Here is a 24621-nt window from a genome sequence, read left to right as displayed (position 1 = left end):
CTCTCCACTGCTACTCACACCTACCACTTCTACTGGGGCCGCTGTGCCCCTCAAACCACTGAATTCTCTATTTCCGTATTTAAAACCCTCCAGTGATTCATCACTGCCTTCAGAATGAAACCCTGAATCCTAGGTGCAGTGTCCAGGTGTCTTCCACAACGTGGTCCCAAGCTTATCTTTCACTCCTCCCCTACCTGCATGCAATCTGGACCTCTTCCCGTTCTCCAAACATGCCCTTACTTAACCACTACACAGTGGCCAAGGGGAAAGAGCATGAGTTTGGGCATTAGCCCATTAAACCCTAGCTTTCTTACGTTTCGCTAGGTGACCTTGGGTAAGCTATTCCAACATTTTAAGCTTTAGTTTCCTCGGTCCTCAAATGGGATAAACATAAGGCTCCCACCCTGAAGTACATAATACCTGTCTCACCCAATGTGGTACATAGGATTAAACATAAGTGTTGGCAGTGACCACTGTTTTATTCTTTTCAACTAGAATATCCTCTGCACCCATGTACCCCATCTCCAGCTCTCAAAATCCTATCTATCCTTCAAAGTTCAGTTAAAATTCTATTTTCTTCATGATTACTCCCTTGAGCACTAAAGCCTGAAGTCTATTCTCCTTCCTCTACCCTCACCTTGCCGTGACCTATAGCTGTTTGCTCACATGCTCCCTTTGTTAATGGGCCTGTTGTGTGCTCTTCTGTAAGATTTCGAAGGGTGGTGACTGTGGCTCCTGCATCCACATCAACATATTCCAGCACAGGGATTAGTGCACCAGAGATGTCAAACAAATATTTGTTAAACGAATGACAAAGAGTTCAAGACTGCCATTTCTTTCCCCTAAATCTAGGCTTAATGTTTCATGTGCAGCAAAAGAGAGCTTCATAGTATTTCAAATGAGGCTTGGTTTTGTGATGATATTCATCTGAACCCTGTTCACAGGATGAAAACTCTTCATCATCAATTTCACAATGGGGACGTGAAAATTCTCAAATCTCCCTGGCTTCAGAAAGGATAGAATAATTTAACAAACCAAGACCAAGGACCTGAGTTGAAGCTTCTTCACCTAAGACCCCCATCAAACCTCCACAAAATGGGCTAGTAGTAGAGGGCTCTGCTCCCTCCATCCCCCTCAGAGGATAGCAATGTGTCCATGTGTAGTGGACTCCAGAGGTGCTCAAAGCAAAGGACTGACCCCTCTAGCCCCACTAGAAGCACATTACAGGAGACAATCCTCTAGTCAAAGTCACATTAGCCACCTTTCCCTTCGGGGCTTAGGCCTGGCTTCCTTCCAACGAGCTGTTTCGGTCAATTTCCTGGAAATTCTTCAAGCTGCATGTAAGTAGACACCACAGGGTGAGAGGACCCTGTAGGGTGGAGAAGGTGAAGTGCTGAATATAAGGGCAGGTGTCTAAGAATCAGATCAAAAGAGGGCAGAACTACACTACAATGAAAAAGCAGGCCAAGAACCACCCAGGGGCATTATTTGCATGGCTTCTTCCAAGGAAAAAGAGAAAAAGATACTGAGATACAAACAGTACCACTGCAAAGCTTTATATGCTTCCTCTTTCCTTAGAGTAAAGCAAACTTTAATTAGGCCAAGAGGATGCGCACAAGGATGTGCAGAGCTATAATTAAAACCTAGCTACAAGCTTTCTTTTCTCCGTATGAGATAAAAGTCAATAACCCTAATGGTTTCACGCACCTTTTCAATGAAAGAAAAGAATTTAGGTGAGTGTCGACATAATTCATGGAGTGAATCTTTTTTCTTTGAGACAGGGTCTGGCTGTGTTGCTCAGGCTGGTGTGCAGTGGCACAATCTCAGCTCACTGCAACCTCCACTTCCTGGGCTCACGCCATCCTCCCACTTCAGCCTCCCAAGTAGCTGAGACTACAGGGGCACGCTGTCATGCTCGGCTAATTTTTGTATTTTTTTGTAGAGATGGGGTTTCACCATGTTGCGCAGGCTGGTCTCAAACTCCTGAGCTCCAGCGATCTGCTCGCCTTGGCCGCCCAAAGTGCTGGGATTCCAGGTGTGAGCCCCCACACCCAGCCAGGAGTGAATCATTTTTAATGGTGAGTTGACTTTTCCCATCTAATAACACATTTAACCACGAACAACTTGTAACCTTTAGCATAATAACCATTTCCATGGCACCTTCTGGAATGCTACTGAAACATCTCAGGAAACTAGGTCACTTGAAACACTTAAAGAAAAAGTAGGAAAATATCACCTTGGGTGGCCCTTATCAGCCATTAACATCAGCATCCCAAGATGTCAGAGCAACAAGATAATCCCTTTCCAAAGAAGGCTGGCTGCTTTTGGTGATAAGAGATTGATGAAGCTGTATGTTTACTACCTCCTAAGCAGAAATGGAGTACAAAGTAATGGAAAATAGACTATCCATACTCAAGTTCAACTACATCACAGGACCTAAGGTGCTTTTCTAAGCAAAATCTCTGAGAATACGTAGGGCTGACCCTTTTCATAGCTTTGTTTCTGCATGAGTCCTCAAGTGTGTATTTTTTAGGTCTGGTACAAGTTCATATTTTTAATGAGAAAACAGAGAATGAGAAGTGATAAGGATGGCCCAGGTCTTGGTACCACTGGGATTAGCACAAAGGAATCCTGACTCTCAGTCCAAATGCACCTCAAACAGCAGTTCCAAGCATCTTTGTCCTTCATCTGTTTTTGAATTCTTAGTAAGAACAGGTAGGGATACTCTGTCCATGAAGAATTCTGTGGAAAAGCAGACCTTTAGCTGCATCTTTTTCTTCCGCAGATGTCTGGTTTAAAATTAACCATGAACTACTCGAAACTGAAAGCACCTACTTCGTCTAGGGTTTAGTTGGCCAATTTTGGCAGTGCTATTAGGGAGTGCCAGGTCAAAGCATGTGGTTTTTAAATTTCAAATCTTTCATGTCCAGAGCATAAGGATGACCATTAAGATAATTTCACACCCATGACCTCCACAGGTGTTTTTTTTTCCTTCTCCGTGTGAACAGGAACACCCCTGGGTTACAGCTGAATGTAATACTCTTGGCTAAGTCAAAAGGACAGGTTCTGTACACTTGAGAATTCTTTAAAACAAAGCACAAAGAAACAGCCTGTCCTCAGTCCAAGCTGCAACAGGTATGTCTGGCATTTTCCCTGAATCCTCAAGCCCTGCCCTCTTACACTAGCAGTTCTCCCTGTTCAGGCCTCCCAGAACTTTCCCTCTGTGGAAAGCGGATGGTAAGAGTGTAATGAGCATTAGATGAGTTAGCCCAATACCTGGCATAAGGTAGGCACTATCTGTCTTTCCTATGACCTTAGGCAAATGTTAAGTATTTTTGCTTCCAACTAGGGCTAAGGTGGTGCTGGATGTCCCAGCCAAAGCATAATTTGTGTCATTTAAAGGAAGGTCTCCAGCCTACCACTGACTCCTGCTTTGTAGAGTTAAGTGCACTTTAGTTGAGAATCTGTAGAGTGATGTGCTCCTAGCTACACCAACTGCAGAGCCAAGCTCTCCAAGGGTTGCAGGGGCAAGTTTAGAGGAGTGAGGCCTGGCTCTGGACAAGCTGGAAGGCTTCCTCTCTGTAGAACGCATTCCCTTCCCTGCCCTGGGTGTGGGTGAGGAATGAAGGACGTCTGGGCTGCATCCTTCTCTCCATTCTCCCTACTGTGAGGCATTCTCTCAAGGGAGTGTCAGATACACAAGGGACAACTAACTGTTTCCTTTCAGACCCTGAGAGAAGTTTCTTTCTCAGCAAGGAATTTTAGTTGTAAGGAAACTAAGAGTGAAAAGTATTTTAGGCAATGATCAGGCATTTCTTGTAAGTACTAATCTCATCAGATGTTTCAACTGCTGTAAACCTCTGCTAAATGGGAAAAAGAACAGTACACAGCCTTTTCAAAGTATTTTGGTAAACAAAGTGATTTTTCAAATAAAATTCAATAATCAATTGTCAGGTTGCTTAAGTGTTTTTCCAAGTCCTATTTTCCCACAATAAAATATCTATTTTAGGAAAGCCTGAAGGGAAAGAAAAACAACCAGACAGTTTAGAATATTATGTTTCCAAAGCAACTGCTCTGTGGTTCCATCAGATGGCCTTCAAAGCCAGAGCCCAGGGAGATGCTTTCATGGCCCACAATTACAGAGGTTAGAAAGCACAAACAAAGCATCCAGTCACCAAATGCTCAACTTCTTTCATCTTTTCAATAAAAAAGCATCACACATTTTCAAAAGAAATTCAAAGGAAAAAAAAACTGACTTCTGGTTCCAGCAGCGTGGCAAACTGAACAGCAGCAGAACCAATAAACACTCTCTCACTATAAACACAGGTAGAAATGTGGTATAAAACACAGCAAAAACTCCAACACGATCAATTCTTACCTATAACGTGAGGTTCCCACAACAAATTATTATTATTTTTTTTTTTTTGAGACGGAGTCTCACTCTGTCCTCCAGGCTGGAGTGCAGTGGCTGGATCTCAGCTCACTACAAGCTCCGCCGCCCGGGTTCACGCCATTCTCCTGCCTCAGCCTCCCAAGTAGCTGGGACTACAGGCGCCCGCCACCTCGCCCAGCTAGTTTTTTGTATTTTTTAGTAGAGACGGGGTTTCACCGGGTTAGCCAGGATGGTCTTGATCTCCTGACCTCGTGATCTGCCCGTCTCGGCCTCCCAAAGTGCTAGGATTACAGGCTTGAGCCACCACGCCCAGCCTAACAAATTATTCTTTAGAAAAGAGAAGTCAGCTTAAATTCAACTCCTTCCAAAATCTTTCTTTTATGTGGAAAAGGCATGTTTACCTGAGATGACACCAACAATACTAGTTTGGGATGCTTACACAGAACACTAGGCAAACCTTTATTTCTGTTTTAGGAGGTAAAGAAATTTAACACAGACAATAATTATTCCAGAGGCATAACCTCACAGATATATCTGTAATCAAACTTTTAACAGCATACTTAAAAAGGCAACACAGCAAATGGTTAAATCTGGAGATCATTGTCATCTAATCTATATCATTGGGGGGGACAATACCTCCATTTTATGGAATAAAAAAAGAGCAGGCAGTGAACTTTCAGAAGTAAAAGATACACAGCCATTTAAACTAAAAACACAATAGATGGATGAAATAGATTAGAAACAAATGAAGGAAGTAGGAGTGAATGGAAGAATGCAAAATTTTCAAAGCGCCTAGAAAGAAAAAAGATTACCCTACAAATGAGCAAAAGTTGGACGACAGCAGACTTCTCTGCAATAAATCTTCAAAGTGCTAAGGAAAAATAACTATTAGTCTAGAATTCTATGCCTTAATAAAATATTATTCAAGTGTAAAGGCAAATAACATCACACTCAGACTAAGATATTGTCCTTCCTAGAAAGAACTACTTAGGAAAAAATTGAATCAAAAGAGAAAAATTTCACAGAGCAAAGAAAATCAGTAAACACTGATGGCAATAATGGTGATTATTTAGGACCTTAAAAAAAAAAAAAGTGAGGCCAGATGCGGTGGCTCACACCTGTAATCCTAGTGCTTTGGGAGGCCAGGGTGGGAGGACTGCCAGAGCCCAGGAATTTGAGACCAGCTTGGGCAACAAAGTGAGACTCCACCTCCACAAAAAATAAAAATATTAGCTGGGCACAGTGGCATGCTCCTGTAGTCCCAGCTGCCTGGGAGGCTGAGGCAGGAGGATCATTTGTGCCCAGGAGTTTGAGGTTACAATAAGCTATGATCATGTCAACGCACTCCAGCCTGGGCCACAGAGCAAGACCATCTTTTTTTTTTTTTTTTAAAGAAAAAAAAAGAAAAAAAGAGGTAGAAATAACTCCTGACAATAGTAACATGAAAGATGAGGGGTCAGAGCTAGAATCCTCTAAGGTCCCTGGTATTTTTTAGAACAGAAACACTGACTCAACTGAAACTTTCATACGTTAAAAATGCATGGTAAACATCTATGGGTAACCACTCAAATAAGAGAATGAATAACTTTTGAATAAGTTCATTTTTATAAGTTCATTTTTAATAAGTTCATTTTGAAAAATGATGATTATAAAAATTCTACAAAGCAGTAAAGGAGAAAAGAAGGCCAAAGAAAAAACATACACACAAAAAAGGTGACGGAAAGTAAAGGCATACCTCACCATTGCTTTACTGCACTTTGTATATATTACAGGTTTTCTGAACTAAGGTTTGTGGCAACTCTGCACTGAGCAACTCTATTGGTACCATTTCTCCAACAGCATGTGTTCACTATGTGTTACTGTGTCACATTTTTGTAATTCTCACAATTATAAAATATTTCTCAAAATATTTCAAATTTTTTCACTATTATTATATCTGTTGTAGTGATCTGTGTGTAGTTACTGAACTTTGATGTTACCATTGTAATTGTTTTGAGGTGCCATGAACCGCACCTATATAAGACAGCAAACTCAATAAATATTGTGTGTATTTTAGCTGTTCCACAGACTTGCTGTTCCAGCCAACCATCTTCTTCTCTGGCCTCCTTATTCCCTGAGATACAATGTTGAAATTAGGTTAATAATCCTACAATGGCCTCTAAGTGCTGAAGTGAAAGGAAGAGTAGCATGTCTCTCACTTTACATCAAAAGCTAGAAATGATTAAGCTTAGTGAGGAAGGCAGGTGGAAAGCTGAGACAGGATGAAAGCTGGGCCTCTTCTACCAGGTTAGCCACGTTGTGAATGCAAAGGAAAAGTTATTGAAGGAAATTAAAAATGCTACTCATATGAACACAAAAATGATGAGAAAGCATTAATAGCCTTATTGCTGAAAGTTTGAATAGTCTAGGTAGAAGATCAAACCAGCCATAACATTCCCTTAAGCCAAAATCTAATCCAGAGCAAGCCGCAAACTCACTTCAATTCCATGAAGGCTGCGAGAGGTGACGAAGCTGCAGAAGAAAAGCTGGAAACTAGCAGAGGATGGCTCATAAGGTTTAAAGGAAGAAGTCATCTCCATAACACAAAAGGGCAAGGTATAGCAGCAAGTGCTGCTATAGAAGCTGCTGCCAGTTATCTGGAAGATTTAACTGAGATCACTGATGAACATGGCTACACTAAACTGGAGCACACACCACTGCGCCTGGCAGCATTTTTATTTTTAATTTATCTTTCTTTTCTTATGAATAGGGTCTCACTCTGTCACCCAGGCTGGAGTGCAGTGGTGTGGTCACAGCTCACTGTAACCTTGACCTCCTGGGCACAAGCCATCCTCCCACCTCGGCCTCCCAAGTAGCTAGGACGACAAGCTCAAGCCATGCCTGGCTAGTTTTAAAATTTTTTGTAGAGATAGGATCTTGCTATGTTGCCCAGGCTGGTCTCACACTCCTGGCCTCAAGCAATTCTCTTGCCTCAGCCTCCCAAAGTGCTGGGATTACAGGTGTATACCACTGTGCCTGGCCAGCATTTTAAAATTTAGGTATGTCTACTTTTTTTTTTAGATGTAATGCGATAGCACATTTAATAGACTATAATATAATGTAAACATAACTTTTATATGCACTGGGAAAGCAAAAAAAAATAGTGTGACTTACTTTATTACAGTACTCATTTTATTGCAGTGACCTGCAACTAAACCTACAATATCTGAGGTATAAAATAACTATTAACATGCTAAATGAAAATGAATTAAATTTTCCCATTAAAAGACAAGAGACTGTCAGATTCAGTCACTAAACCCCTATGCACTTATCTGGTCAAAATACTTACCATATTTGCATAAGGAGATATGTCTTAGAAGATTCTTCGCACGCTGCTAATTGAATAACCTGCATAAACCTACATAGCTGGGCACCGTGGCTCACACCTGTAATCCCAGCACTTTGGGAGGCTGAAGTGGGAGGATCACTTCGACTCCAGGAGTTTGAGATCAGCCCAGGCAACATCGTGAGACAATGTTTCTACCAAAAATAAAAAAATCAGCCGGGCGTAGTGGCACATGCCTGTAGTCCCAGCTAGTCAGGAGGCTGAGGTGGGAAGATGGCTTAAGGCCAGGAGTTCTAGGCTGCAGTGGGTGAGGTATGATTGTGCCACTGTACTCTAGCCTGGGTAACAGGGCCGGACTCTGTCTCAAAAAACAACAACAAAAAACAATCTAACAACCTACATATCCATCCAAAGAAACACTTGCAAAATGGTGTAATAAATTCCAACACTGAAATAATACAAAGCAGTTAAAATGAATTAATTTCTAATTAACTATAATTAGCATAATTATAATTAATGAATTACATCTACATGACTCAAGATGAATTTGTCAAAATATACTGGCTGGAAAAAATCTATTTGAGAAAGTTTAATTAGTATACCATTCATGTATGGTTTTTAAAAACTATCTTACAACGTATTACGTATTCTCATGTATACATATATATGTAGTAAAAATATATCCGAGAAAAACTGTACAACCTTCTGAAGAAGTCTGGAAAGGGACTGTACTTTAGATGCATTTTTGTAATATTTTCTTATTTAAACAAAAAAAATCAAGCATTTGTTAGGTGCACAGATATCATCTATATAATTTTATTTTAAATATTTTCAAATAGTTCCAAAATTACGATTTAAAAGAAAAATTGAAAAGGGGAAGAAAGATGTTTGGATTTATGCCAAGCCAGATGCATCCATCCAGCTATTTGTTTTTCAAAATTACAAAATTTTTTTTTTTTCAAAATTACATTTTAAATGTTCTAAATATTTTAAAGCATATTCTCTCACACTATTCACAACATACAGTTCTAACTGCAAGGGAGGAAACATACATAGATACTCAAAAAACAATCTTGTGTGTAACTCATGATTTATCTTTGACTGCTAAATAACATGAAAATGTGGTTCTGACATTTGCTTTGTGTGTGTGTGTATATTCTAATGCTGAGGATACATTTGGTGGAGTAATCAGCTATAGTAACAATGGGATGAAAAAGATGGGAAAACACCTTTTCATTCTAGCCTAAGCCAGTGAGTGTCGGTGGGGCAAGGATGGGATGCTAAGGGACACATCATGAGAGTACTTTGAAAGGAATGCATCATAGTCCTTGGGAACAATGGGATAGCCAAAGTGGTTGGGGTGGGGGGTGGGGTGGGATCACTCTCTAGAGTTGAATCCTGTCCCTTAGTAAGCTCATGGCTTCACAGAGGAATTGGATCCTTGCACACAGTCCTCAAAAGTGAGAAGGAGACTGACAGGCAGGAGAGGGAGTTTTAAGGGGTAGAGCCCAGAAGAATGAAAGAGCCTGGTGTTGCTGGGGTTTGAGTAGAGCTGAGCATAATAGATCAGCTAAGGAAGGCCAGAGTGCCTTCCTGGGGGATTCAAAGCCATGTGCACTGCACAACACCGACCCTGTTTCCTGGCAGCTGCTGCTGAATCCAAGGATCAGTGCGTGAGGCACAGGCAGACTGACGGGGGTGCTCCCTTTTGGACTGTAACAAACACAATTAGATCCTCTCTGCTTAGGGTCTAAGAGGTCAGAGGCACAGCAGGAGAAGAGTAGACACATTAAATGGCTTCACATGAGGACACAGCAGCTGCCTAAAAGGGAAACCACCTGTAACACTCTAACAAAGGAGTTAAAAGTGGCTTTGATAGCTCACTGGGTGGGTCAGGGGAAACCTGATCCAGCCAGGTAGATAAGGCAAAGTGAGGGAAAGCCACCGTTTGGCACCATGTATGTAGAGGTTCTCAATTTTGGGACTGGAGACAAGAGAAAAGACACATGGATAGTGTGAAAAATCAGGCCTCTCTTCAGAGGACAAATGCCCTGAATCTCGGGCGGCTGAAAGGCACACAAGATTTTTATGTTTGCTGTAAGGGCATCGTTTTACAAAGCTGAGTAACTAATGCAAACTAAGTTGTTTCTCTTCTTTAACTTGGAATTTCATTTCCCAGCCTTCACCATGGATAGTGATATTAGACAACCCCTATTAAGCAAAAGCAAAAAGGACTGCTATAAAGTCCAATACTTTCAAATTAAAATATACCACTAATTCAAATATGCTCCAAATCAGGGATCTATGACCTTTTCCTGGAAATAAACACTAAAGTTAACGAGATAATGAGAAGTACTACCTCTTCTCTCCTTTTAAGTTTGTTTCTATCAAGTGCACAAACTATGAGCAAGTCTATATTCCTTCTACAGTTTAAACTCAGTTTCACAGTTTTAAAACTGTGATTTAGTTATTTTCCTTCCAATGAATTTAAAGTTTCAGTGACCCCCTTTCATTTCCTTCTGATCATCTCCCTTCTTTCAAGACTTCTTCCTATTGGCCAGATGTAGTGGCTCAAGTCTGTAATCCCAGCACTTTGGGAGGCAGAGGTGGGTGGATTGCTTGAGCCTAGGAGTTCAAGACCAGCCTGGACAACATGACGAAACCTTGTCTTTATGAAAAATACAAAAATTAGCTAGACGTGGTGGCATGCTCCTGTAGTCCCAACCACTTGGGAGGCTGAGGTGGGAGATCACTTGAGCCCAGGAGGCGAGATGCAGTGAGCACCAATGCACTCCAGCCTGGGCAACAGTGAGACCCTGTCTCAAACAAACAGAAAAACCCCTGCTTCTTCCTGTCTCCTTTAAGTGACAGTTAATTTTATTTGTATTAATCTAGAATTTGCTAAAGCAGCTGTGAAATTATGCCACAAAATAAACAAAAATACAAAAGACTGCTTATTTAAAAAATTCTTCCAAGCCCCGAATATGCAGATAAGCAGGAAGGTAAATAAAAACTACAATAATGACCATTACAGGCGTGTGACCACAGAAGAATGGCTCTAACTCCCGGGACATTCCTCTAAAATGAGGGGCCTCCCGGGGCTTCATGATATCCTCAGTTCGTTCCATTGTAAAACTCCATGACTGCCCTTCTGTGTCTTAACATTCGATGGAGTAGAAATGCTAAGTATAAAAAGAAAAATGGCCAGGCATGGTGACTCATGCCTGTAATCCCTGCACTTTGGGAGGCTGAGGAGGGTGGATCACCTGAGGTCAGGAGTTCAAGACCAGACTGGCCAACGTGGTGAAACCCCGTCTCTACTAAAAATACAAAAAATTAGACATAAGTGGTGGCGCATGCCTGTAGTTCCAAATACTAGGGAGGCTGAGGCAACAGAATTGCTTGAACCCAGGAAGTGGAGGTTGCAGTGAGCCGAGATGGCGCCACTGCACTCCAGCCTGGGCGACAAGAGTGAAACTCAGTCTCAAAACAAACAGAAAAATGTGTAGCTAAAATGATATTCAAAGCTTGAAAAACGACACATAATAACGGAATTACTGATGGGTTTTACATATGTACAGGAGAAAACCCGGACAAAAATCAAATGTGAATATCATCAACTTGGAGCACTAGGGCTTATTTTCAACTTGGGCATATCTGATCTGGATAGCTTTTTGTAAACTTGATTTAATTTAAGGAAACACTGCCTCTTCGCCTATTACCTATGTACTTTAAACTGTGAGTTAAAAATGTAGTTTCCCTATTCTGTATATTTCTTACATTTCTGTATTCAGTGCTTAGTCACTGCTCAAAGTCTTCTGTTCTCACCAAGCTATCAGAGGAAAATCTATACTTTCTATTACAATGTGTTCAGAACCTCCTACATCCACTCAGATGCACACAGCTGTAATTGATACAGCTCCTTCTTCTCTTTAGCAGGAAATCATCTGTTTAAGAGAGGATATATAATGAAATTATAGCTGTATTTCTAGGACTTAAGAAACATATAAGGCAAATGCTTAAGTTCTCTAAGAATCATATGAAATATTTTTCTCTATAATATTGCTATGTATAATAATAAACTCTATTAGAATTCTCTTAAAGACATGGCTCTATTATCTATCAATTATGGAAAAGTAAACAGTTCACTCGGAGAAACCTGACAGCTTGCTTTGGTTTTGTCCCTTGAACACAGAGATGTGTACAGTGCTGGGGCCAGGAGTCATTCCTGTGCACGTCCCCTGCCTCCAGTCCTGAACTCTCCATCTTGGAGGCTAATTAAACTGCCTTCACTCTAGAATAGGACAGAAAAAAAAGCAAAAAAAGGAGTTGTAAGCATTTCTTGGAGTGTCAAGCATAAAAGCAACGCTAGGAGCATCTACCATTCTAGTCAGAATATCTGTACCTTGGCTTATGAAACATACGTGAGAGAACAAGACACAGATATCCCACAGCTGCAACACCTCTGATAATCAAATATGCCTGCACATGCCCACACTCCTGCACATCACCACATGTGGCCACGGAGACACCATCACAGCCTGAGGCTGATGGAGAATTCATTTTGTCCCCTGAACTCTAAGATTCATGTTTATATCTCTTCTCCTTTTCCTCCCGCATCTACCTTCTTCTTTATTACTCCTTGAAGAACTAAAACCAACATTTGTTTTCTCCAGAAGAGTTAGAAATAGGTTGGTGGTGTAAGAATGAAAAGTGGGTAGGCCTTCCCAGAAAAACGTACACAAACTGCTTACCACTGGAGGGCAGCTTTCCTCCCCCTTTCAGCTTTAAAGGCTATAGTGTTACCCCTTCAAAATAGGGAGAAGGGTTGATTCTGATTTTTCTTTCATTTTTATGCTATAACATTTGCCTTTGAGATCATCCAATGTGATTTTCAACATTGCAGTGATATAAAATAACTGGCTGAACTCATAGAGACAATTCAAAACCTAAATGCAGATCTCAACAGTCACACTCCTCTTAGCTTTTAAAAAACAACAGATTTGACAAGTTATCCGTTCACAGAGGGTGATGTGCCACAAAACACACCAAACAAGTACCACCCACTTCCTTCCTCCCCTACCTTCAAACAAGAAGCAGGCACTTATTAAATGCTTAATAATAAAACGCTTTCACGTGTTTTTCTTCACATTTCGTTCATTTTCCAATCTGTATTTTGCTTGTATAATAGTATTTCTGAAAATATTTTAATTTTGAATATCATACGAAACACAACAAAACAATCAATAACAAAGGTTTCTATTTTTGATATTCTAGAAGGCATACTTGTACAAACAATTCTGACATTTTGAAAAATCAATTTTAAAACACACTCAAAATGCATTAAGATACTTGCTTGCCCAGTTGTCTCTATACCCCGAGGGGCCACCTTTCCTCATTTAGGAATACAATTTAGGACAGCACTATGAGTGCATTTACGTGACAGGAAGACTGTGGCAACCTTTGACTTACCTCACAGAACATATACAGAGACAGCAGTGTGAGTCCAAGGTTATACACCACTAAAATCCCCCGGCAAGAGAATGGCTGTTTATTCCTCATGTATTTTGGTCCCAGCCATATAATTAGTAAATATATGACAGAGCAGATAAATGTGGGTATATAATTGTCCAGAAGAAACCATCCTTTTACTCTAGTATCTGAAAAATAAAAAAATTTAATGATATATAAAAATAATCACAACTTTTCAAACGTTGAAAACATTTAACTAACCATGATGATATAAAAGTTACCTGGTATTCATGTTCCTAATTCCAATAAAGCCATCAGGAGAGGAGGCATGGATTTTCAATACATATCAAACAAGGTGAAGCTCCTTGTTACATGCTCTGAATAACAATGTATCATTCATGATTTTTGCTAAGTAAAATCATAATAAAAATATTCTTTCCAAAGAATTTAAGAAGAAAACAAGGAGAAGGCTACATTTCCCATTAACTGGATTTATTAACCAGGTTTACCAGATTACACATAGGGTAATGAAACCCAAGAAATGGCAGTCATTGAACTCCAGTCCTCCATCTCAGCCACATGTCAGTCAGCAAGTGTGGCCAGCATATGCAGACTCAGAAAACGTGCTGCTTAGCCAGGTTAGTGAAACTGACACTAATTAGGAAGGCAGCCTTTGCTATAAGTGTAATGGTCAACAGCAGAGAGGACAATGATTTAAAAACAAAACAAGGGCTGGGTGTGGTGGCTCATGCCTGTAATCCCAGCACTTTGGTAGGCTGGGGAGGGCAGATCACCTCAAGTCAGGAGTTCGAGACCAGCCTGGCCAACATGACAAAACCCTGCCTCTACTAAAAATACAAAAATTAGCCAGGCATGGTGGTGCGCACCTGTAATCCCAGCTACTTGGGAGGCTAAGGTGGGAGAATCGCTTGAAATTGGGAGGCGGAGGCTGCAGTGAGCTGAGATCATCCTACTGCACCCCAGCCTGGGCAACAGGGTGAGACTTTGTATCAAAAATGAAAATAAAAACAAAACAAAACATGAAGGTGAAGCAGCAATGATCAGATAAGTGCCTATTTAAAGTGTAGTATTTAACAAACCGAGGAGTAGTAGCATGAGAGAAGACCCAGGCAGATCCAGAGGAACTACTGGTATAGGAAGGGTCTCTTCTGTCCCCATTCCTTTCCTTAGGCAGGGAGGAGGGAGAGGGAAACAGGTCAGCCACCAGCAGCAAACTGACAACCTCTTCTTGGATGGCGGGAAACTCCTTGGCAGCCAGACCCCCTATGTGTTATATGTTCCCTGATTCAGCTTCATACTCTGGCTGACCCCAGGAAGCTACCTCTGAAGCATGCTCCCCTTTGAACCGTTATGATGATCCCCGAAAACCTGTGGCTCCTCAATCTTAACTACCCACCAAGGCTCACAACTCCAGAGCTTGAGACACATGTAGCATTCACCTGCTATGTCTTCAGAGAAGCAGCAGTTGGGAGGACAGCCTTTGCCCTTTCTTTTTATTATTATTCATTTATTTATTTATTTTGAGACAATCTCACTCTGTCGCCCAGGCTGCAGTGCAGTGGCGTGATCTGCGCTCACTGCAACCTCTGCCTCTAGGGTTCAAGCGATTCTCCTCCAGGAGAATGTGATTCAGCCTCCAGAGTAGCTGGGACTACAGGCGCACAGCACCACCCCCGGCTAATTTTTGTAATTTCAGTAGAGACCAGGTTTCACCATATTGGTCAGGCTGGTCTCGAACTCCTGACCTCAGGTGACCCACTTGCCTCGGTCTCCCAAAGTACTGGGATTACAGGAGTGAGCCCAGCTCTACCCTTTGACCCCTCCCAGGTTGGACCATCTTGCTACTCCCTCCAGTTGTTTTTGCCTTGATTTCACAGAAGAACAGGCTCAAAAAAGCATATGTCCACGTGGGGAACTGTCAGTCAGTCTGCCTTTCTTGCACTGTACACACTAAACTGACCCAGCATTTCTCTCATGGCTTGCTTTCTTTGGCTTCAGAGGGACAGGTCCTCCACACCCTCCCCACTAGTTATGCTATGGTAACAGAGGGTGTTACTGTCAGTCCAGCAGAACTGGTTGTTCTTAGAAGTCATTCAGGGAAATGGCTGGCCTCAGGGACTTTAAGGGGATGCTTAACACCTTTTGTTCTCAGCTTTGAGCCTTGGCTGTCAATTTTAAGAAAACCAGTTCCCACTTAGCAACTAACATGAGACTGTTACATATTTTGTATGAACATATATATCACGAACAATAAACACACACAAATCTCCCTCTTTTTTAAACTTAAACCTCTGATTTACACTTTGCTTTATTCATTTTCCCACAAATATTCATCTTTCCAAACTGGCACGTATTCATCCTCCCACACTGCAGAGTGCTTCCCAGGCACCTGATCCGAATTCCAGCCCCAGGTAGAGAATCCTTAGGATCTAGTCAATCTGTGGTGGTCCTAACCCCCTCTCTGGTGACCGGTTCAGGCAGGGGCATACAAAGCAATTGTGGCCAGTGAGTTTTGAGGGATGACAGCTGGCAAAGAGCTCTGGGAAATGGCTTCCTTATGCTTAAAAACACACAAATGAAACATTTTTTCTTCTTCCTCTGAATGTGCTGCTTGGAGCTGCTGCAGCCATCCTACAACTGTGTGAGGTGGGGGACCCATTCTGAGGACAGAGCTGCTGATACATGGAAGTGGCAAAGTAGAAAATGACAAGAACAAGGATCCTTGGTTACATCATACAGTCCCTGAAATAACTATGGAATTGCCCCACCTGGTAATGCAAGCTAATACTTTTCATTATTATTTTAGCCATTTAGAGTTGGATTTTTTGTCCCTTACAGCTAAAGTAAGGCACTATCTCAAACCAAGCACATACAGATGGATCTAGAACTTAATTCTTTTTTGTTCAACTGGCCATACACTAATTTACATAACCTGTCCCCTACTGACAGGCTTCCAGATGATTCCTTGAAAAATAATGCTGTACTGAGCATCCTGATATACATCACTGCATAACTGACCAAGGCTAGCCACAGGATAAAGTATGAGGAGTAGAACGGCTAGGTAAAAGGACATGTGCATTTTAATTCCAACAGAAGGCAAAACAGCCTTTCAGAGAGGTTGTACCAATTTTGACTCTTTCTCCATGCCTTCACTATTACCACAGGTGACATGAAACCTATTATTTCATCTCTGCCATGCTAATAGACTAAATCCTTTTGTTATTTCTTTTGTATTTTAAAAATCATGAGAAACTGAGATTCTTTTTGTCTGTTTAAAAGCCATTTCTAGTTTTTCTGTGAATCTTTCTGTGAGCCTAAGAAGTTCTTTCTTTACAGAAAAGACTTTAAAGACATTTACAGATGACATCAAAAGAAGGCAATATGGAGCTGATTTACTTTCTAAAAGATACAGCAAGTAAGGTTCAGGTGCATATTTACCAGTGAGTTAACATGATATGAAATGAGAAGACCTTAAAAAGCGTAAATTAAAATTGTAAAAGCGGACGAGTTTTAAACTCCTATTGCACCTCTGCATTTTGGAAATTAGTTTTTCTTAGAGACTGCCAAGAATTGAGAAAAACATGCCACCAATAATGGTGAAATCTATAGTATTCTCTGGCTACAAGCTTTACAGCATATTTTTAAACTCCAGTTAAAATCAACAGAGGACCAGCCACAGCAGGTGTCTCTGTCAGAGACTTCTCCAAATCCCTTGTTATCCAGGATAAAGTTTTGGACTTATCATAGAAAATACTAACATGTTCTAGTATCTCCTCATGCAATATTTACAAGTGACTACAGGCAGGGAGTGACGCCGCAGAAGGTAAGCAAAACCAAAAACCACCTCACCTCGGGGGCCAAGCAATGCCTTGAAATAGGTACTAAGTGATGCATCAAAATGTTCCATTTTAAAACCTATTAAGAAAAAAAAAAAAAAGATACTGATTAATCTCTACTCAAAATGTTTTTTATACAATTTTTTTTTCATAAAATAATAAATTATTTTCAAAGAATATGCTACGGGCAAAGTTAAGTTCAGTTCCATAGGTTAAAAGAATTTTTTTAATACACAAAAGTGACTTCTGTGCTAGATTTCAGTTGAAGAATAAAAGGAAAGACACAATTCTGTGAATTCACTTTATAAATGAAGTGCCAGTTTTCTGAATTTCTTTTCTCAGTTCCATAAAAACTCTTGCCGTGAAGCTGAAATCTCAGTGGGGAAAAAAGTGGAACTAACTGGAATGAGAGGTGGCAGACAGGAAAAGATCCTGTCTGGGCAACAACTGAGGACTTGAGGTAAGACAAGGAAGAGCCGTATCAGGGAACAGAACGCCACAGTGACGAGACCGTTTTTTCCACTTGTTACTTTTATCAATTATTATTTTACAGTACTTCATGTCTACAGTAAAAAACTTCAAATATTAAAAGTGAAAAAAGGGGCAAAAATCTCATTACTTCCCTCAACCGCAATCCCCAAGCCATGCATCACAAGGAACCTAATGGTAACATTTCTTCAGTATACTTCCAGCGATTTCTCCTCTTTTGAGCACAAAGAGGTCATGCTAAATGGATGTTTTCACAATTGTGGGTTGCAACCCATTAGTAGATGATCATGTCAACCTGGCATTAAAAATAATAATTGACCATAATAAAGAATCAGAATGCTTTGCTCTTAGTGAGAATGAATATAGTTTCATAAAACTTTAGTATTATTATATCATATTTATAAGTATAATATACTCAGCTGTGATGTAAAATATATTCTTACTGTGGGGATCACAGGTAAAAAAAAAAACTTAAAAAAACACTATTATATATAGAAGTGTGTATATATTACTTGCTTATTTTCACTTAATAAAACATCTTGGAGATACTAGTTAAAGATTTACCTCCATCTTCTAAGATTCTGTAGCTCCCAACCTTCCCCAATTTAAGATTTATATTTAGAGGGTAGCTAATCAACTTTTCATAAGCATACTGACTATATTTAGTAAATTAAAGACATACATTTCCAACTTTCCTGGCCATTCTTTTTACAGGAATAATCATCAATATTATAACTTCCAAGGGCAAAGGCAGAGTTGATTTTATTAACTAAGCTCTTAATCATTTAGCAACACTTCTCTTCCTTGGCTTGTGACACTGAAGCGTATGTATTCTCTGGCTAATTTTAAATGACTTTATCCATGAAATTATCTAATGGTTGTAGTAGTTACAATTAAGTCAATCCAGATGAGAAGGGACGTAGAGACAGGAGGAGCCATCAATGACACCTTCAAAGTAGTTAACAGGGTTCTGTCCTGACAGCTTTCCTGCCCAAAGGTGATTGGGGAGGGTGCTGACACCAATTCATGGCTGGAAATGAAGGCACCAGCTCCCCATCTGTCCCATCTGCCAATAACCAGGTCAGCCACCTTTGCCTCTCAATAGTTACATAACCTTAGTACAAGGTCACTTCTGCAATCCAACAATTAAAATTTTAACATACAGTAGTCCCCTTAATCCACGGTTTTGCTTTCTGAGATTTCAATTACCTGCAATCAACCACAGCCTGAAAATACTAGGTGGGAAATTCCAGAAATAAACAATTCATAAGTTATAGATTGCACACTGTTCTGAGTAACGTGATGAAATCTCCTGCAGTCCCACTCCATCCTGCCTGGGATGGCAATCATCTCTTTGTCCAGCGTATCTTCACTGTAAACACTTCTTCACCCTCGAGTCATTTTGTAACCTTCTGGGTTATCAGATCAACTGCCTCAGGATCGCAGTGCTCATGTTCAGATAACTTTTATTTTACTTAATTGTTCTATTTTTTTATTGTTGTTAATCTCTTACTTTGCCTAATTTATAAAGTAAACTTTATTACAGCTATATATGCATAGGAAAAAACCCACTATATACAATATAGTGTTTGATACTATCTGCAGATTTAGGCTTCCATTCTAGGGGTCTTAGAATGTACTCCCTGACGATGAGGGGGTACTAATGCACTGTATTCCTAAGAAAGGCCATTGTTTGTCCTAAGCCATTTTCCTGCCCTAGATTGAACCACTTCAGGAGAGACAAGAAATTCTAGAAAATCCTGGTGCTGAAGAGAATAGGTTTAGCCTTACACTTCGTAAAGAGAATTCCTCTTTAAAACACAGTTAAGTAAGAAATGTTTTATCTTTTAAAGGCTATTAAAAATTCTGCCCAAGGTGGGTTCAGGAAGGGCACTGGCTAAAAGATAATTTGGCTGTGTCTAATCTTTCAACATCTATTGAAAATCATCTAGAAAATCCAAGTTTTGGAAGACAACCATCATGATTTTGTGACACTGAAATCACACTAACACAATTTAATTTCATCTATGATGTATGGTGGGCCATGTATATCGAGGTCACAGGGTTCCCTGCTCCCCACTGGCTGTATCCCAAACAGCCAAATGAAAGGAAGTCAGAAGGAACAAGGTCATAAAGGCTATGACTAATGGACTGAATAACTGATGGACAAGCTGCTCACTGGGGACAGATACCTTCCTCCAAGGCATTTTAAAACCTAGATTCTATTACCTAATGTGTAATATTAACTTACTTACTTATGGGTCATATTAAACGTACAATAATCAGGTATTAAGCATGAAGGGACTTTAAGCAGGTTCAATGCTAGACTCTTTATAAGAAACTAGGGTTTGAAAACCCCCAATTTTTTTTCACTTATTAGCAACGTGACCTTGGACAAATTATTTAATCTTTCTGAAAAATGGGGAAAAGACCAAAGCAACTGCCTTTAAGTTTAAGAAGATTAAATAAGGTAATATAAATAAGGCCCTTACAGCTGTGTCTGGTATGTAGGAAGCCTTCAATAGATGTTTCTGAATGTATGTCTGCCACAGGATTGGCTCCATGATGAATACTGTCAACCACCCACGGCTGTCTCTGCTTCTCAGCAGGGGCACTGCTGGCATTCCAGTGGAAACAATCAATGTCCTGTGCATTGTGGATCATTAATTGTCCTTGGTCCCTGTCCACTAAATGCCATCAGTGAGCCCCAATCATTCTGACAACCCACAATGTCCACTTGCATGTCCTAACACACCCCTAGAGAGACAGCAAGAGAAGGTGGGGGCAAGGCAGGGGTGGGGGGGAGCTGATAATATATCAAGAGAGGAACTTGTCAGAAACAGATATTACCCAAACATGAAAGACAAAACTAAAAGGAATGTACTAATTAAATACACAACTATCTAGCACCTACTGTATATTAATACAAAGGATTGCCAAAATAGGGATAAACATAAAGGAGCATAGCTAGTGACCTAGAAAAAATCAGACATTCATAACAGGGAAAAGAAGTCAGATACAGTAAAGCAAAAACAAAATCCAGTTTGCAAATGAGCAGACAGTAGAATGATACATACGAATATAAGTTGAATATATGTTTAAAACCATGCTGTAACAAAATTCAAACGACAGTATTCTGAGATCAAACAGGAGGAATATGTCTAACAGAAATAAGGGAATCAATCATTTCACTTAATTAAGAGATCTTTCAGAGGGCTGTAGCCAGGGTCAGTTTCTATGTAAGGAGGAAACAGAGAAGCTGGAAACAAGAGTGAAGAAATGTTTCAAAGTGAAAATACAGATTGGCGGGGCAGGAGTGGAGAGGGATAACAGTAGTGGCCCCGGAAAAATATGAAGCCCAGGAATTGTGATAAATGACCTATTACCATAAGGACAAATGCCTAGGACATAGTCCAATTTGAGAATCTAGGCTAACATCATGGCAACAGAAAAGCAGCTTGATTAAACATAAGGTAAAATTTCAGTCCAAGAGTACTGAACCAGCAGCAGGCTACCAAAAGAGACTGTGGAATTTAGTATTTGGAGATATTGAAGAATCCTGTTACAAGCCATCTGTCCCAAATAATCTGAGTCTAAACCATCTTGAACAGAGGCCCTGCGGAAGCTGGCAGGCACAGGAGCACTCTTTCGACTTTATAAAATGAAACGTGTTCTCTACAAAAGCACATGCAAGAAACAATTTTTGTCAAAAACGGTACACCTGTTCTTAGACTGCATTTCTTCTCGGCTTGAGAATTTTTCTCCTAGGTTTGCAGAACTTTTCACAATCAAACCTAGGAATATACTGAAATAGCCAGCAAAACATTCTCTAAAAGAACAGATACATGGGAGGAAATGATAATTTTCAAATTATTGTTCCTGCTTATTGTTTCTGAAATGACTACAGTGAAAAGGGAGAAGGGGTAGGTAGAGGTAGCCCCTGGACAACGGGCCCTCTCAGGAGAGTCCTGATCCGTGGATCCCAAGTTTGATTCTGGGCTGGACTCTGGCATGTTTAATATTTCCCCCAAACTCGCCCCTATCACACCCACAATTGGATATATACTGTAATCTTCTCAGGCAAGGCTGTTTGTTTCTGCACAGGTTACTAAGAGACATCTTCACCAAAAGCTTCATCATTTACTCAATACAACGTCATGTTTGCCAAGGCAGCCCCATAACTAGTGTCCCTCAATACCATGTACTCACTTTTCATTCATACCACACCCTTACCAAGTGCCTGCCACCCGCCAGGCATGGAGGCCCGAAGGCCCTGGGATTGCAGGCTGGTGAGAAACACCATAAACATATACTAATTACAGACAGAAACACATGTACAATATGATATGCAAAATAACTGTTAGCAAGAAAAAATAAAGCAGAATAAAGGGGCTGGAATCATGGAGTGGGAATTTATTTTTGAAAACATAGAGAAGGCTGCCTGAGAAGGTGGTAACAGAGCAGAGCCTGAATGGTGACAGCAAGCCACATGCCTACCAAGGGAAAGGGTGTTCCATTTAGAGGCACAAATGAGCACAATGGCCCTGGGGCCATGGCTAGGCTGGCATGCACAAGGACCAGAGGCCACGACAGGAGTGGGCAGCACCATGGGAGGCCTTCTGTCCTCCACTCCCTGCCTGCTGACTAGGCCTTGCTCAGCAACAGACAGAGGTCAGTCACGAGATACACCTTGCAGAGAGCATGTGGCCAACGGGCTAGGAACAGAAGACGGTGCCAATCCTTATCTACTCACACTGCCACCATCTCCTAACCCTCCTTCCTGCAGCCCTCCTGCCAGCAACATGCCCTTTTCATTCCCATCTTCCTTGCTGAGCCTCATCTGCTATGCCACATGAACAGTACAAAGGTCTCAGCAAATGAATTCTTCATCACCAGGCAAGGCTGGCCTGCCCTGTTAAGTAAATTGGGCACTTGCTGAGTGGTCTGTGGGCTGAGCTATACTCTTTTGTACTAAAGGAATGGGAGGCACAAGGCCATGCAAAACTCTTGACACTTTGCCTAGTAATCTGGATTTATGGGAACGGCATGACCTACTTCACAAAAGATGCCCAATCACACTGCCAGGTCTGCGGCTGGCCTCACTGGTGCAGTTTCCCATCTTCTGAGCTACGTGGGCCAATGACATAACATTTCAATAACCCGCATCACACTACAGGCAGCCTGGGTGAGCTGGGTCAAGTGGGAACACAGCTGCTCTGTACAATTGTACTGGCAGGGACCAAGCCCAGGCACTAGGCTCCGTGGAAAAGGAGCTTTAGTCCTACATGCAGCAAAAGAATAAGCTATTCTTTGATCTGGCTGGTTCCCCACACACTGACAGGAAAACAGACAGGGCTGGGAGTGGTCAGCATGTCCCAGGAACAAGACCACGCTGACACCAAGCCAAAGCATCAATTCCCATCCTCTTTAACCAGGAGTCTCTGACCTGCACTCAACCTAGGGGGCTTCCCAGAATTACAGGTCACAACAGAGAGTAGTAATAGGGCCCAGTGAAAAAAAAAATCCCAACAAAAAAGATCTCCCAAAGCTATTCACTAGTTCAAGAGACATGCACAGAAAATAATGACAGTAAAAATGGATTATGGGCAGGTAAATTAGAACCAATTTTAAAGAATTCCTTTTTAGCGCACATTTTCCAAAAGACACTCCTAGCTTAAAAAGCCACTTCCCATTATAAAATTCTGGAGTGTTTTTGGTAACCATGCAGCTATATTATAATCGTGTCTCATTTTAAGTATCTCACTACAAAAAACTGATTGGAGCTGATCTTTCTCTTTATAAACTACCCTATATTTAAAGATACAGCTGAAAGGAGCATGAGAGTGTAAGGGAGTTCAGCACACCTTCGTCTGACTCACCCCCACTACCATGGATCCGTTCTGTGCTCCTGGCTAGTTCCTTCCCCATTTCTATACTAAGTGTTGTAGAATTTTAGGATCCTTGGGCCTGAATTCGAGAGAGAGACTGGAACTACCACAGCCTGGAATACAAAAACCTGGAAATACTAACACGAGCAGAACACAGAGCAAAACCCAAAGCCCTAAAGAGAGTCCTGCTCATGTGGAAAAGCCATCTGTCCACTGCTCAATTCCCTCCAGGGGCAAGTATATGCTCAGGCGAATCATATGTGGGAGGTTAAGTCAACATCAGTGCTCACTTTGAACTAATAATCAAACTAGTTGCTAGAAGCATGTTTGAAAAGAGACACTACAATAAGCTTTACAGCAAATCAGTCCCTCTCCTCCTCCTTTCCACTTGGCTCCCAAGGAGAACAGAACATGAGGGAATGGGGGTAGGTGGCAACAATGGAAGGAGGTGGTTGGGGTTAATGAGGAGAAGGTACAGTCACAATTCTCAAGGTGAAGTATATGTCTCTAGGAGAGTGCAAATAGTAAGCATCTTGGCCATTTCTACCTGGAGTAGGAGTGAGTGAGAAAGCTGCCCAGCAAAGAAAAAGTACTGGAATCTTAAGGCAAATCTGTTTTAAAAGGTATCAAGATTTTAAAAAATATGTATTATAGTAAAGAGCTGGTATAAGAATTATATTAAAGAAAAGTTTATTTCCGAAACCCACAACCCGGCTGTTTGCTGACTCTAAAGCAGTAAAGATCTTTTTAGGGCCAAGTCTTGGTTTGTTTGGCTTCTAAGGCAGCAGTCAGCTTGCTTTGAAAGCTCCCTTTCCTGTGAAATCAGTCAAGTCACATTCCTTTTGATTTAAAAAAGTTTAGCTATTGTCTAGCTTAACTTCATCATATCCTGCTTTACTTTTTTTAATGGTTATTGTTCACCTAAAAATGAGTCAGCTGAGTTTACAAACTCATGTACTGCAAGGGATCAGACTGCGATTTCCTCATTCCCATCCATCACTTTTATCAGTCAAATCGTGTTAGGCAGGCATGGGAACATTCTTCAAGTTGGTTGCCAGTTACACAAAATGAAAAATTAAATGGTGCTTTAATTTGGTAGTCACAACCCTGATTCTAGAATTTTTTAAAAAGATTTTTCTAGGTTGGGAAAATCAGCTCCCAAATAAAACCACACCTTGCTTAGGAATGTTAAAACAC

The 24621-nt window shown here is 40.9% G+C and overlaps 1 protein-coding gene across 3 annotated transcripts in view; it reads right to left on the bottom strand.

The window, feature by feature from the left end:
• The window catches only part of ELOVL5 (ELOVL fatty acid elongase 5), an 80269-nt gene that overhangs the window by 11306 nt on the left and 44342 nt on the right, over positions 1-24621 (bottom strand). For all 3 annotated transcript variants that reach the window (XM_023222941.3, XM_023222943.2, XM_023222942.3), the window contains exons 2-3: positions 17061-17126; positions 13191-13378 (exon numbers count right to left, since the gene is read on the bottom strand). In XM_023222941.3, coding sequence (XP_023078709.1) covers positions 13191-13378; positions 17061-17118 — 246 coding nt within the window. In that variant the 5' untranslated portion in view covers positions 17119-17126. The remainder of the gene's footprint in view (positions 1-13190; positions 13379-17060; positions 17127-24621) is intronic.

The sequence above is a fragment of the Piliocolobus tephrosceles genome, chromosome 5 (genome assembly GCF_002776525.5).
Source record: "Piliocolobus tephrosceles isolate RC106 chromosome 5, ASM277652v3, whole genome shotgun sequence".
Classification (NCBI taxonomy): Eukaryota; Metazoa; Chordata; class Mammalia; order Primates; family Cercopithecidae; genus Piliocolobus; species Piliocolobus tephrosceles.
The sequence above is the reverse complement of the archived record's forward strand: the minus strand, read 5'-3'. Positions and strand labels throughout refer to the sequence as shown.